General features: G+C 38.0%; 1 protein-coding gene across 2 annotated transcripts in view; it reads left to right on the top strand.

Annotated features, from left to right (window-relative positions):
* LOC108248237 (xenotropic and polytropic retrovirus receptor 1 homolog) overlaps positions 1 to 14,687 on the top strand; it is a 58,208-nt gene that overhangs the window by 16,007 nt on the left and 27,514 nt on the right. For both annotated transcript variants that reach the window (XM_037981950.1, XM_037981949.1), the window contains exon 2: positions 9,267 to 9,318. In XM_037981950.1, the coding sequence (XP_037837878.1) occupies positions 9,267 to 9,318 (52 nt within the window). The remainder of the gene's footprint in view (positions 1 to 9,266; positions 9,319 to 14,687) is intronic.

The raw sequence follows: 14,687 nt of genomic DNA, 5'->3' as shown, positions 1-14,687 counted from the left end.
TAAACTTCAGCTGTTCAGCATATCTTCAGCCGCTTTCAGCAAAATCATTCAGCAAAAAAAGCATTCACACTGCATTTTCGNCAGGAAATTCAACTTCTCTAGTTATTATTATTATTTGAGAAGAAGTGTTCTTGAAATGAGTCCAGCGTTGGGATAAGAGTAGACAGAGGGCGCTGGAGAGGTGAAGGATGACAAAGGGAAGAAGTAGGCTAATCTGAGGATCAGCACTGCTGTCTCCTTACACACACACAGAGGTCATATGGGTCTGAGGAGAAGTGTGGGAAAGTCTGTCATTTTGTGCCTTGGTTTTACTGTGCATCTTAGCACAGCATCAGACTACACTCTGTTATCAGAAGTTATACACACCGGTTTTTAGAATTTGTACAGAAACAAAACAAGGTCAAAGGTCAATGAAGCTCACTCGGATTGTCTTGTATGATAATCACCAAGTACTTTAACAGAATCACAGTAGGCTTTTTCATAAAACAGTTCAACAAAATGGCCGCACAGACCAGTCTGTTTTTAAGCTGCTTTTGGCTGTTCAGAAATCACCACAACCACGACGCTCACAGATGTGACCCTTCAGATATGAAGCGAGCAGCGTGGAGCAGAACTTAGCTGCTTTTATGTGTTGCACCAGGCATTACATTTCTCAAATTTCTTTTTCATGTTCAGTACAAAGAGCAAGAAGTTCACAAATTTTGCTATTGACTCATTTTGCCATTGTTAAGAATATCCCGCTAGTAAAAAAAAAAAGTTGAGTTCTCTGAAATGAATCTGTATTATATTGTTAAAAGCTTTGAAATCCAGAGACTGGTTGATCACAGAAAGTATACATCATCAGAATTTTTTCAACTAAATACAAAGTTACTGTACGTCCTCATCAATCTTTCCTTGCAATAAATCTTTTTGTTGTTGTTTAATCCCACAGCTGGGTGGTCACAGAGACCATATATCTTCACTTCATCACATTATTGAGCAAAGTTGGCTTATCTTTTCACATGTTGATCATTTCTGCTGTGTTTCTAACTTGTTTTGCGATGTCAAGGCGCATCGGGGTAGGCTGGCTTCAACATCCCCACACCGCCTTGGCCTATGCAGAAATCCCACCAAGGCAACCAGAAGGCGTCTAAGACCCAGCCTGAAGTGTTTTGTGAAAGAGCCTAGTGTTAATCCTCGCTCAGGCCTTCACTTGCTCTTGAAAAGCTCCAGTTGACTTCATTGTAGTGCATGATCATCTAAAAGGGCCTCACTGATTCTTGAGAAAAGGAATAAAACATCTTTTCACTCTTTGATTTATTCTTTTAATACTACCTTAATTTGAAATCAGTAGAGGCAAAACTCTTGGCTAACAAACTATGTAAGAGAACTTTTTTTTTTAAATTAAAAACTGACTTATTCGTAGCAAAACTTGATTTGTGTTAATCCTGTCAGTTAAAAAGCAAGATATTTTAATTTATTTAACAACAGTGTAAAGTCCTCAAGAATCTAATAGTGTTATGTATGTTGTATTATAAACTAGCAAAAACTAATTAAGTGTTTACAAATATTTCACTACTATGTTGCATATATAATGGAGATTACTTGAAAACTTGAAGTTTATTGTGGATGACTAATATCCCATTTATGGTATGGTATCTAACTGAAATGAACTAATTGAGATCACAACAGGATACGAAATATAACCAGTAGCCAAAAGTTACAGAATTCTGCCTGAGGCTGTTTGACCTCCTTCCAATGGTTCACTGAAAAAAAAACAAATAAAACAGACAGAATGTCAGTATGTATCAGTTTCTGGATTCAAATAGTTTGCTGTTAGAAACTTGGAAGGTCATTGCCCTTTTATTTTTTTAATTTCAATATTAAAATTTCATTTTGGTCTAACCTTCATGACTTCATTGGGAACCAGGTGGTGGACATGCTTGTGTTGTATGAAGTCTTTTACATCAGGAGCTAAGCTGTAACTGGAGTGGACATACCTTTCCTGTTAGTTTCAGGAGAATGCTTTGACTGGACAGAAAAAGATATCTCTCCTGCCATGTTTAGGGTTAACATTTGCTGTAGAGCGATGAGGGTGCATGAACTCCACTTTGACATCTTGCTGATCATTGTCTATATCAGTGGACTTAGCTAGCCAACAATGGTCATCATACATCACTGCTAGCCAGTCTCCTTTGTTAATATTGTCAACAGTTATTTTACCTCTAGTACCCTCAGGACCTTTCAGTGACTCTTCTTCTATTTCTTCTATGTTCCCCATCTTCTCTTCTATCTCCTTCATCAACATGGCTGAAGGAGTTTTCTGCTTGGCCTTTGCATCAGTCGGTTGTTCCTCTGTGCAGTCGTATAAACAAAGTATCTAAGGGTAAAACACTGGCCGTTCAGTGGCTGACTGCAAAAGCATCATAGGTGTCTGCAGCAGACAGCATCCCTCTGATGTGGGATGACGGAGTGTGTTTTTGTTGATGGAACCTGCTTGAGTCGTCACACAAGAAGTGTATCATATGTTGAAGTCTTTTCAGAGAACTTTTTTACATTTGCCCCATTATTTTCTTGCAAAGCCAATTTTTGTTCTGTTCTTTATACTGTTGCCCCCATTGCCATCTGAGGCAACCTTGCTGTGAGATGTTGGAAAGTAATTCCACATGGTCCTACGAGCGAACGTAGAGAACATGACCCTGCTCTGCTCTTCCGAGGCATGCTCTCTTCATGCCAGCACAGCCACAGAGAGCCACACGTGTATCTGTGCTGTCCCCTCCATGCACAATAACTGTGCCATCTACTTCTACTAGTTCTTAGCCATTTGACTATATTCTAGAACAGTTTGGTTTGGCCAGCTGCTCCTCAGCAGAGCAGTTGAAGGGAAATGAAAACTTTGCAGTTTACTTACCTTTCTACATAAACATGTCCTCAACAGCGTCATCACACAATCACACAATTGTTGCGAGTAAAGGTTCTGCCCAGATCTTGTGTTGAGAATGAGCTCTCGGAGCTCATGCAAGAACAAATGATGCAATTTTTAATACAACAAGGTCAGTAAGAGCAGATTTCTTCACTTATCACTGAGTATTAATACAGCTTTAGACTGATACCCTTTTCTATTAACCCCTAACACCTGCAATTTCATATTTCCTTATTTTATTACAATATAAAATATATTCTTGTTTAACAGCAATACAAAACACTAAACATAAAATCCAAAGGTTTACTGAAATGGTTAGCCAAAACCTTTACTATGTTTTGGTACTAATGTATATTATAGGTGTTTTCTCAAGAAAATACTTCACATTTTATCATTATAAACATTAGATTAATAAGGCAGAATGACCCTTTGATGAACACACAATCTTTTGATTGTTCTAAAAGAAACAATACTGTGCTATTATTAATTTCTAATGATTTCCTGTTGAGGTGATTCCCCGGCTCTGTTACCCACTCAGCATGTCCGAAAATATGAGGTGAACTTGGCTCATTTGTGGATATATGTGGTTTCAAACACCAAGCATACTCAGATTATTTTATATATATATATATATATATATATATATATATATATATATATATATATATATATATATATATATATAAAATATGTGTATGTGTGTATATGTATATGTGTGGGTGTTGAAATAAACGTGGATTTTTTTTTTTCTCCAGCCATCTCTGTCTCCCTTTATGTCTTCAGTTCCAACAGAAAGAGCTTTGTGTTGGTCCATGACTTCTCTGTGGATTAGTTTATTTTGCAGTAAGATTTGGGATTATTACAATAGGAACATATTTCACTGGTTTCTTTTGTTCTTTGAGTTGGGGAAAAATTTGTATTTGTATTTATTTATTTAACCAGGTAAACCCCATTGAGATCTAGATCTCATTTTCAAGGGGGACCTGGGCAGAAATCTGCAGTGAACAGCAACCTGGTTACAAAACAAAATTAATTAATACATATGCACAAGTATAAAACAATTTAAAAACAATGACAATGTTTAAAAGAATCTTGTTGCCTGTTTTTAAGAATCGCTCGAAATAAGTCCAGTGAGATCAGTTCTGACATCTTTAGTTCTGACTGGAGCTGATTCCAGGCTGAAGGAGCCATTACACTGAACGCTTGCTTTCCTTTTTCAGTTCGGCAACGTGGAACATACAAAAGAAAAATGTTGTTGGAACGCAAGGAATGGGAATTAACAGATCTTTGTAAAAGAGAGTTTAGATAAGCTGGAGCCAGACCGAGTAGAGATTTATAAATCAGGATCATCAGGTGATTGATTCTCCGTACACTTAAAGGAGGCCATTCAGCTTTTGCATACAGTTCACAATGATGTGTGAGACGTCTGCTACCGGTTACAAACCTTAAAGCACAATGATACACAGTATTTAATGATTGTAAGCATTTGTTTGAAGCATTCATATATAACACATCTCCATAATCCAAAAGTGGCAGGAATGTTGCAGCTACCAATTTACTTCTAGCTTTGAGAGAAAAACAAGAACCATTTCGGTAATAAAACCCAATTTTCATTTTCAGTGTTCGTAGCAAATTTGCAATGTGATTTTTAAAAGAAAGCTCTTTATCTAAAATAAAGCCAAGATATTTATAATTACTGACAAACTCTATTTGTGTCCCTATAGCAGTGGTAAGTAATGGATGAATCTGAGATAATGTCCTAGAGTGTGAAAAAATCATTGCCTTTGTCTTATCCACATTCAGAACCAACTTTAAAGTTTGTAAGCGGGCTTGAACTACATAAAAAAAAAAATCCTTAGTGTAATTTTTTTTTTCTGTTTTTACAGGAATATATAAAAAACAAATATGCCATTTTCTTTTATGTGAATTTTAAGGAAATGGTAACAAAACAATTGTAGTCACTGAATCATGAATGTCCCAGTAAGGAATGGTAGACATTATCACTCGTAGCCAAAAGTTGAAGGTAAAAGAAAACGTTTTTGCCTGTGTTTGTTTGTCTGCCTTTTAGGTAAATATCTCAAGAACTACTGGATAATATTTAATGAAACCTGCAGGAAGTAATCACTGGACACACTTCTACAACTGATTACCTTTTGGAGTCAACTCAATTTAGGATGAGCCAACTGACTTTAGCCTTCACAAAAATGTCGGTTTTACAGGTATTGAGCTAAGGTTTTGTGTGGTAGTTGCTGAGACTCATCCATAACACATAATGTGGTGTGTTACATCTTGCAGTGTTACATGAGTTTGTGTATAAGGTTATTTGCAAGGTTTGACCAATACACTTCCAATGCTGTAATTTATCATTCTAAGATGATCTTAGTCTAAAATTGGCATGAAAGGCAGTGGATGTTCAAGGAATGCTAGGCCTTTAATTACTGTATATTATCATATTTAGTTGTTTGTGGTGTGTATGTTGTTGTTTACATTTCTGATGATGTTGTTTGAACTTCAAATTTTGTGGGTCATAGCGTGACCTTTGGCTTGTTTGTAACAGAAGCATGCTTGACCCGTTTGTCCACTCTAGTTGCCTGGTTGCTACACACAGAGTTTTATAGTCTTCTAGTTTTCTGAAACAGTAACTTGCTGTTCTGCAATCTGTCCTTCAGGCTGGAGTGAATAAAAGAGGGTGACTGTCCCATTGTCCTCTTAGTACCAACTGACAGTCAATGACTGTCATCTACTTGTCCTCTTGACAGCAGGAAAAAGCTGCTGCACACACTGCACATTCACTAACTGTCCAGTCACTATCTGCACAGTGACTAGCTTCAGATTCACAAACTACACATTCACTAACACTAAATAACTGCACATTTACTAACTGCTCGTTCACTAGCTGCATATTCACCCACTGAACGTTCACCAACGTTCTGCACATTCAGGTACTGCACATTCACTAACTGTACATTCACTAGCTGTGAATGACTAGCCATTAATGAACCCCCAACATTAAGGAAATTTGGGGAAACAAATTTTTGTAACAGCTTTTTAGCCACACAGAAACAGCCTTTTAGTAGCCCTAAACAATATATTTTTTAAAATGTGTACCTGAGTGAGAAAATCTTAAAATGCACTCTTGCCTTTTTGTGTGGGTAACTAAAATGAAAATGGTCTTTTAAACCTTGATGTCACAGACCAAGCTTTAAACTAACCAAAGACCCCAAGTGTGACAGATGCATAGACAGTTACAATATTACAATATACATCAATAAACACTAAATGGGAAAAGCTTCAAAAGATTGACACTTAAAAGTAAAAATAGACTGATATGGTTTGAACATTGTGACTAAGACCCTCCAGCCATTCATTTCTAGATACTGGGCCTGAAAAGTGTTCATTTTGTCCACGTGTTTGGACTGACATGTCTCCCAGTCAACACTCATTGTCCTGCATGTTTATGATCTTGTAACTTAATGTGACACAATGTCAGTCCACAAAAAGTGTTTGGTTTCTGCTCTTTTATTTGCCATTCTTGTCATTTTCTTCTTTTTGTGTTTGGTTAGTGTGAGCCACACTGTATATATAAGAATGAACTAAACATACAGGCCTGGCACATCATCCTGTATAACTAGAGACAAAACTGGAAGCCAGTTGAAGCCACAAAGACCCCCAAGTGGCTGGCTGCACTACAATTTTAAGTCCCTTCCCTCCATGTAAATGAAATAGGACGTTTTCCTGACTAAAAAAGAAAGATACACTTCAAATATATTTTTTTAGATGTTGATTCAAGTAGTTCTTACCTGGCTTTTGTTTGTTCAAATATGCCTTTTTAAATATGTTTAGATTTAATGAGTTATTAGAATCCTAAAGAAAAGTGAGGTGTTACACTGTGATCGACGGTGTCACAGGGTGTAGGTGGACCTATTCCATCAAGGGAACAGCCACATGTCCCTCAGGACATGAAACGTACAGCATGGCTGTACATTTTGGCTTTAATTCTGAACAAAAGAGAGAAGGAGACCTTTTGTTTTGTTTTTCTTTTGTTTTATTCATCTTTATTATTGTTGATCGCCTGGCATTCTTACTACTCTGCTTTGGGACAGTTTCTGTGTTTTCTAGAATTAGAGCTGAGTTTGCACAGATACTATTTTAAATTACAAAGTTGATTTTGGTAAAATCAAGTACCCATGTGTACAGGGCCCAAGGGGCTGCAACAACTGTACAGAGAGACGAAAGTGCATCAGTTCACATCAGTTTAAATGTTGATAGTTTCAGGTCATCTCTGTCCATGTGTGAGGAGAAAAAAAAGTCAGGGAGCTAAGTTATCATTTTCATCATTTAAGAGGAAATAATTGTAGTCTATGACATTCACCTAGAGGATTTTACAGTTCTGAGTATCTGTGCTTACTACTGTAGCTGTATGTGGTGGGACTCTGTTATGACTTAGAAAAAAATGATCAGTCATTGTCGTAGTTTAACTTTAGGTGTTTATTGTGCTCATCCTCAGGTGAAAAAAGGTGGAGAATGGTGCTACATATTTACAGTGGATATCCAGGCAGGTTAAAACCTCACATCACCTTCAGTGTGACCCGTTGGGAGTCTAAACTCAGACTGCCTCCCTGTGGTGCAGAGCTCACTTTTATAGTCACAGACTCCACCCACAAGAAGACAACACCAAACTAAAATCTCTAAACAATTACTTCTAACTCAAATTCCTATTAAAGCAAACCTGCAAAAGAAACAACATTAATAATCATAACAAAAAAAACCTGTAACCAAAATATAATAGACAATTTCATTAAAAAACACTCACTTAATACGACGTCCTGATGACACCATGATTACGTCATCACGTTACTCCCTCCCGGTACAATTCAACGTGGAACTAGCTTGGTCCGAACCTCTAACAATCAGAAAAATGTTTGACACTGAAAACTAACAACCAAAATGAATATGACAACTGGGGCAGGAACACCGCGTGTGCACCCACGACAATCCACGCCAGTTTATGCTGAAACCAAAAGAAAAGTTCTGTCGAGTGTGCATATGTATGTATGTATGTGTGTGTGCACACGCGTATGTGTGCCGGCATGTCGGTTTGGACTTTCTAATACTACGTCCAGGCTCATGACAGCTCCTCCGGCATTTTTTTTCTTAGTTAAAAAAATGACAGGTGTGTGATTAAAAAAAAAAAGTCCTGATTGTTTGTTAACAACTTACTAGTGTTCAAGTGTGTGAAATCAAAACAACGCATTTTACCTTAAGAAATACTAAAGGCCCAGAATTCTTTGTAGGAATGTCATCTTTCATGCCAGAGACTTTCTTTTTTAGATCATTTTATGTTGTTTAAATGATGGTGTTTTCAGCTCAGTATCTGGAAAATTGACTGAGTTATAGGTATTTTTGTGTTTGTTATTGTGGCTCGGCTCTGTTGACAATGTTGAGTCGGGTTGACTCCAAACATTAATCAGTTGGAGATGTACATGTTTCTGCAAGTTTCAGTAAAATCTGTGCAGTGGTTCATGAGATTTTTTTTTTCTGAAATGACAAACATGCACCTACAACCCTTGGCAAAAATTACGGAATCGCCACTCCTGGAGGATGTTCTTTCGATTGTTTAATTTTGTATGAAAAGAAAAAACACAGGCATAACACAACCATTTTTTAAAATTCCAACCTTCTGGCATTAAGAAACAATTCCTCCTTAGAGCAACAATGAAATCACTCAATTCAAAGAAAAATGTTATGGATTCATGAGAAAAAGACTGTGCCACTGGTACTTTGTTGCACCACCTCTGGCTTTTTTAACAGCTTGATTTTTGTGAGGCATGGCCCTAACTAATGGCAAACCCTATTCTTCATCATCTGGCTCCAATTTCTCTCATTGCTGTTGCCAGATCAGTTTTGCAGGTTGTAGTCTTGTCATTGACCATTTTCCTTAAATTTCCAACAGGGATTTTCAACTGGATTGAGATCCGGACTAATTGCATGCCATGCCATTGACAATTTTTTGTTTTTCTTGAGGGAAAGTTTTCTCATCCATTTCCCTCAGGCAAGATGCAATGTCATTTTTAAAAATAAAGCCATGATCGCCAAACATTCTTTTAACTGATGGAATATGAAAAGTGCCCAAACTTTCAATATAGACTTTGGCATATATTGAAGATGTAATAACTTCCATGTCCCCTGTGCCTTTACATGAAATTCTGGCCTTTTTGGTGGCAGACAATAAAAAATTGAATACATAAAATATTTTGAAAACAACTGAAATTAGTTCTCCTTTTAAAACTTGCTAAGAACTCAACACAGGAAATATTTTATAAAAATATTTATTATTGAAAGTTTGTTCTTTTTGTGTCTGCAGGCTTTCAAGGAGATGCTGTATGCTGCTCAGGATCAAGCACCATCTATTGAAGGTTACACACACACACTCACAAACACACACATTTAGTAACCCACTGGGACTAAAGGTGTTATCTCACTGGGCTTCAAGTAGAGGTCGACGGATGAAGCTGCTGATATTTACTATTTTTTTAAGTATCACAATCGGTCATGCCTATGCATACTTCACAGATTTTCAAACAGGCATATCTTTCGGCAGCACAGCATTGCTTCTCCTGTTGACAAACTGAAACACGTGACTGGCGCCCCTCTGTCTAACACAGAGCTACAGGAACACAGGAAAAGAGTCACCAGTCTGTAGGCTCATTTCTTGGAAACCATCTTAACTACATTAAGAAAGAGATGCTTTGCACTAGTTTTTAGAACCAGTTATATTTATTTGGTTAGATGTCAGAAGTATTTTAGAGAAAGAAAATGCTGATAAACTTAAGCTTCATTCAGTGAAATCTTCACTTAGCTGTAGATTAGTTAGGAATATGTTCCGATCGGTTTCGAGTCGCAGAGCTAAATTATTAAAGATCTTTGTGTTTACAAGGTTCAGTGTTATCAACTGTTTTATACCCTCTGGTGGCTGTGTGTGAGCCAGCAGCTACACACACTGTGTGTGTTTATTAGAGCTCACTCAGCCCAGAGGGAGAGAAATGATGAAGAACAGAAACATCTCTTCTGTTAGGCAAAGGAGCTGCTGCAATTGGTGAGAGAGGTGCTGCGTCTCACACAAACTGTCACTGACGCACACAGTCACTGTTATTAACGATGACAGAGAAATTAAAAAATAAAACTCTTAAACTCAAGCATGGTAGAGAAATGTTAAAAAAAAACATGATTAGACTCAACTGCAGTTAACGCCAACAGTGAACGTCATAAATGCAGCACAAACTCTGAAAAAGACGGTATGCATATTAGTTTATTACTGACANAACCTGTGGTGGCGCTGCACCAAGAACTACTGAAGGAAACAACATGAGAACCTCTGAAAAAGACACTGAGTGCAACTTCCTTCTTCTGGACAAGTAAACAAAAATGGAGTGGCGTCAAATTTTAACAGTTTTAGGATTTCTGTTTTGTCCATGATACAAACAAACAAACATACAAACAAAAATTTTTAACTCCATGTCTGACCACGAGCCATTTCTCCCGCTAGAAACACGGTAGAAACACGTTTGCTTTGGTTGTATTTACCCAGAAGGCTCTTTGCTATAGTCAGCTTCCTGCTTTTGGAGCGGTTTCTGATCCACTTGCATTCACATATGCATTCGAACCGCGTCAGAGTTCAGTTGTGCATTCACACCTCCCCAAATGAACCAGACTTTCTAGGCAAACGAACTAGAGTTCGATTAAAGCGGACTAAACAGGGGTGGTGTGAATGCACCCTTAATGTCAAAAAACATGATTAGACTCGACTGCAGTTGATGCCAACAGTGGACTTCATAATTAGTCTGACAACAACAAACTTTATCTCCTTCTCAGTCCCAAAACTAAGTCTAGATTGGACATCATTATCTCATGTCTGGAGGACATTAAGCACTGAATGGCACAGAACCTCTTCCTACTAAATGAGGATAAAACAGAAATTGTGCTGATCCTGATGCCATCAGAGCTTCTAACTTGTCCAGAATGCTTCTCACAGGCTTTTCACAGGAAAAGACACCATATTTCACCTGTTGTGACATCTCTCCACTGGTTGCCTGACAGATTCAGAATTATTTTTGAGATCCTTTTGTTTGTCTATAAAGCTCTTCATGGTCTGGTGCCATCATCTCTGACTTCCTACTTCTCGACTCCTCCTCCCGGTCCCTCCAGTCAGCTGATGAGTTCCTTCTCAATGTTCTCCGTTCTAGACTCAAACTCAGAGGAGAGCATGTCATTTCTGGAGCTGAAAATGTTGAGGTTCTCCTTGGGAGGGACAAGGATGGATAGGATTAGGAATGAGGTCATCAGAGGTACAACACAGGTTCAAGATAAAGTTAGAGAGGCCAGACTGAGATGTTTTGGACATGTGCAGAGGAGGGACAGTGGGTATATTGATAGAAGAATGTTAGAGATGCAGCTGCCAGGAAAAAGACAAAAACAAAGGCCAAAGAGGAGATACATGGATGCAGTTAGAGAGGACATGAAGGTAGTTAGAGTGAAGAGGATACAGAAGACAGAGTTAGAAGGAGGAGGATGACTTGCTGCGGTAACCCTGGAAGGAGCAGCAGAAAGAAAAAGAAGTATGTAAACGATGGTCGTGGTCGTTATAATATTCACATTTCCCACATAAAGCTGAGAGTTGAAGGTCTTAGCCTTAAGTGTTTCGTCTTTTTGTTGAAAACCTATAGTTTCATGCACATATCTTAACAGGCTTCATAAGTGGCTGTTCCACAGTTGGATGCTCTCTAACAACAATGTTTGCAGTTCAGTTCACAGCACCTCCATACGTTGGCATGTTTTTGGATAAAACTGTGATCCCCAAGATTCTTGGGGATACAGAATATTCTGCTTTTCTGCAATACAGAATATCAGAATATTCATCATACTTTACTTATACAGTATGTAACCTTACATTCACAAGGTAGCCCTTGCCCTAAAACATACAAAGAATTTTTCATTTTTACTATAAATTGCAGGGTTTCCTCCAGTGTATTGTAAGCCTGGCGGACCACCAGGCTTTGCTGACCCCACCGCCAGGCTAAGCTCCGCTTGTTTATTATAAGTGCGTCATTTTTTTATACACTTTTTTTTCCACCCACACCCCCAAAACCGCTACCTTTATCTACCTCACCACGTGAGGGTACGTGTGCCAACAGTGACGCAATTGCACTGTTCCCGCCCCTGCACGTTCCCACGCGGTGTCACATTGCGTGGTCGTGCACCTCCTAGTTTTTGTAACTTGGTGCGGACCTCGCACGCCACACTCCATTCAAAATGGCTGATTTCGGTGCTCTAGCGGAGCTGGTTCGCCTGTATCAGCATTTTCATGATCCCTCTTTGAGAGATCACAAAGATAATCAAACGGCTCAAAACTTATTGAAGTAGATTACTGCTGCAGCCGATACAAAGGAGAGTTTATAGAAATATCAGTTCTATGATGGGCAAATCACAACTAAAGCAAATAAAACAATAAAAGTCAAACTGAATGCTTTAGGTTTAAACATCCTCTCTGTATCACAGGCAGAAACACAACAGCTCTTCCTCATGAATAGGTGCAGCCATATTTGATGTGACAACCACCTGCTCTCCTTTTTTACCATATTTCTACTGGTTACGTAGCGTACTGCCCCGTCTTTTTCGGAGAATACTGCTCCGACGTAAGCACCATGTATAAACCCCTCTAATGAGCCCTGAGGCAGAGCCTCCTTCAGCTACCTGGAGTTAGCATGTTGTCAGAGCCACAGTAATAAACATGGAACAAGCGAGTTTAACCAAAAATGGTTAGTTGAGCTGAAATTCAGCAGGTGGCTTTACAAGACTGAATATGGTAAGCATGCTTTGTGCTTAGTGAAAATATCCTTGTTTACCAGTAAAATGATGCTATTACATTCTATTAAATTGGATATGATATGTTTTGTTGTTCCATGTAGTGATCCAACATGCAGCCTGTGCCACAAAAAGCACAGTACAGTACAGCATCTGTCTGTTTGTCAAAGTTCTCTGTTATTATTCATTGGCCTGGAAATGAGACGTGTGTTGGTGCTTTGTTTGCACTTTTTCATTTATGTTAATTTATTTGTAAATGTGACTTAAATTAGAATTTAAATTAGGTGCAATCAATCTGTATTTATTTTAATTGTATTATTGTTTAAAAATACTGAAAAAGTGCCTTTTTGTAAAACTGTAGTTGTGTAAATATTTGGCACAAATATCTTACAATATCACATAATAAATAGCCATATTTTCAACTTTCTTGTTAACTTTAATCTTTTTTTTTTTACTAAATCACGGTCGTCCGGCGAATGGCCACCTACCACCAGGCTTTGCCTCTTTTCTGGGGGAAACCCTGAATTGGAACACAGGATTTTCAAATAAAGCAGACTTGAAACCTAGCATTTAAACCATAAAGTAATTAAGAAAACAGGAGACTTTTTCTAAGTTTTATTCCCTGCTGTTTATTAGACAAACAGTCACACACAGGCATAGGCAAAAACATTATCTACCCTTGACAGTGGGCCATAATAAAGAACATAAACTGTAAAGAATGAATAGCTGTCTAGTGATGAGATGTCAGGATGTTTTGGACATTTTATTTTTCTTCTTACACAGTGATAAAGTCTCTAACATGTATGAAGTGGAAGAATAACCTGAAACTGTGTGTTTGACTTTCCTGAGTGCAACATCATTTGGAAACAAAATTCTTCTTTCAGAATGTTTCTGAAGCAGCCACAGCTGTTGATTGGTTTAGAGGTCTGAGTAAGAGTTTAAACAGGTGTTGCTACAAAAATAAGACTAAAAAACATCAATTGTCCCATGAAAAGTATAGGCTGTTACTGAGATACAGACATGTCATAATGATAATGATGATGATGATGAGACTGAGAGGAAAAAGCAGAATAAGGCCAAAAAGGATCATGAGATTACTGTAGTCTGACTGAGATGCACTGTTTGTGTGTTTGGAAGGGATGGAGGGAGTGGTTGGGACTTGGTTAATTTTGTGTTTTATCTAAAAGCAGCCAGTCTGAAACCCAGTGATTCATTTGAGTCTGCCCGGTCTGACTCAGAACCACCATCCCAGACTGTTGTTGATGTGACAGAAAGTACAAGATACAAGTTCTGTTTTTAAACTTTGTCATTTCAGTTCACCTAAATCCTTCTCAGTGGCAGACCGTTTGGAAAGGTGTACTAACACAATTTAGTGCAGGGGTCTCCAATAAAATGTGCTCAGGGAACTCTAGGCCTTTAATGTAGAAAATTATTAACAAAATGAATGATTTAAAGGTCTAGCATTCCTTGAAGGAGTGCATATTGCCTGCCACCTGTCATGCCAGAGTTTAAGACTCAGATCATCTTATGATGAAAAATGAGAGTTGTATCCATTTTGGTCAAACCTTGAAGGTAACATTATGTGCAATTTTAATGGGATATCATGAGATATCACAACACATAAGTGTGACTTTCAGCTACTACCACACCAAGTCTTTTTTTTTTTTAACGTGTCCAGTCCAGCTGTGTGGCTCTCAGAATTGTCATCTGAATGTCAAGGTAAGGCCCAACAGATTTGCTTTCACAAGCGGAACATTATGGCATTCACTATGATGTTCCCCTTGGTATATTAAATTTTATTAGAAATTGCTTTGGGTTTATTTCAATTGTAATGGACACAAAGATGAGAAAGAAGAAAGAGAACGGGGAAAAGAGATGGAGGAAAAGGTTTGAAGAGAAAAACCATAGAGATAAAACAAGTCAA

Source organism: Kryptolebias marmoratus, linkage group LG20, assembly GCF_001649575.2.
Source record: "Kryptolebias marmoratus isolate JLee-2015 linkage group LG20, ASM164957v2, whole genome shotgun sequence".
NCBI lineage: Eukaryota > Metazoa > Chordata > Actinopteri > Cyprinodontiformes > Rivulidae > Kryptolebias > Kryptolebias marmoratus.
Note: the sequence above shows the minus strand (reverse complement) of the source record. Positions and strands in the feature narration are given on the sequence as shown.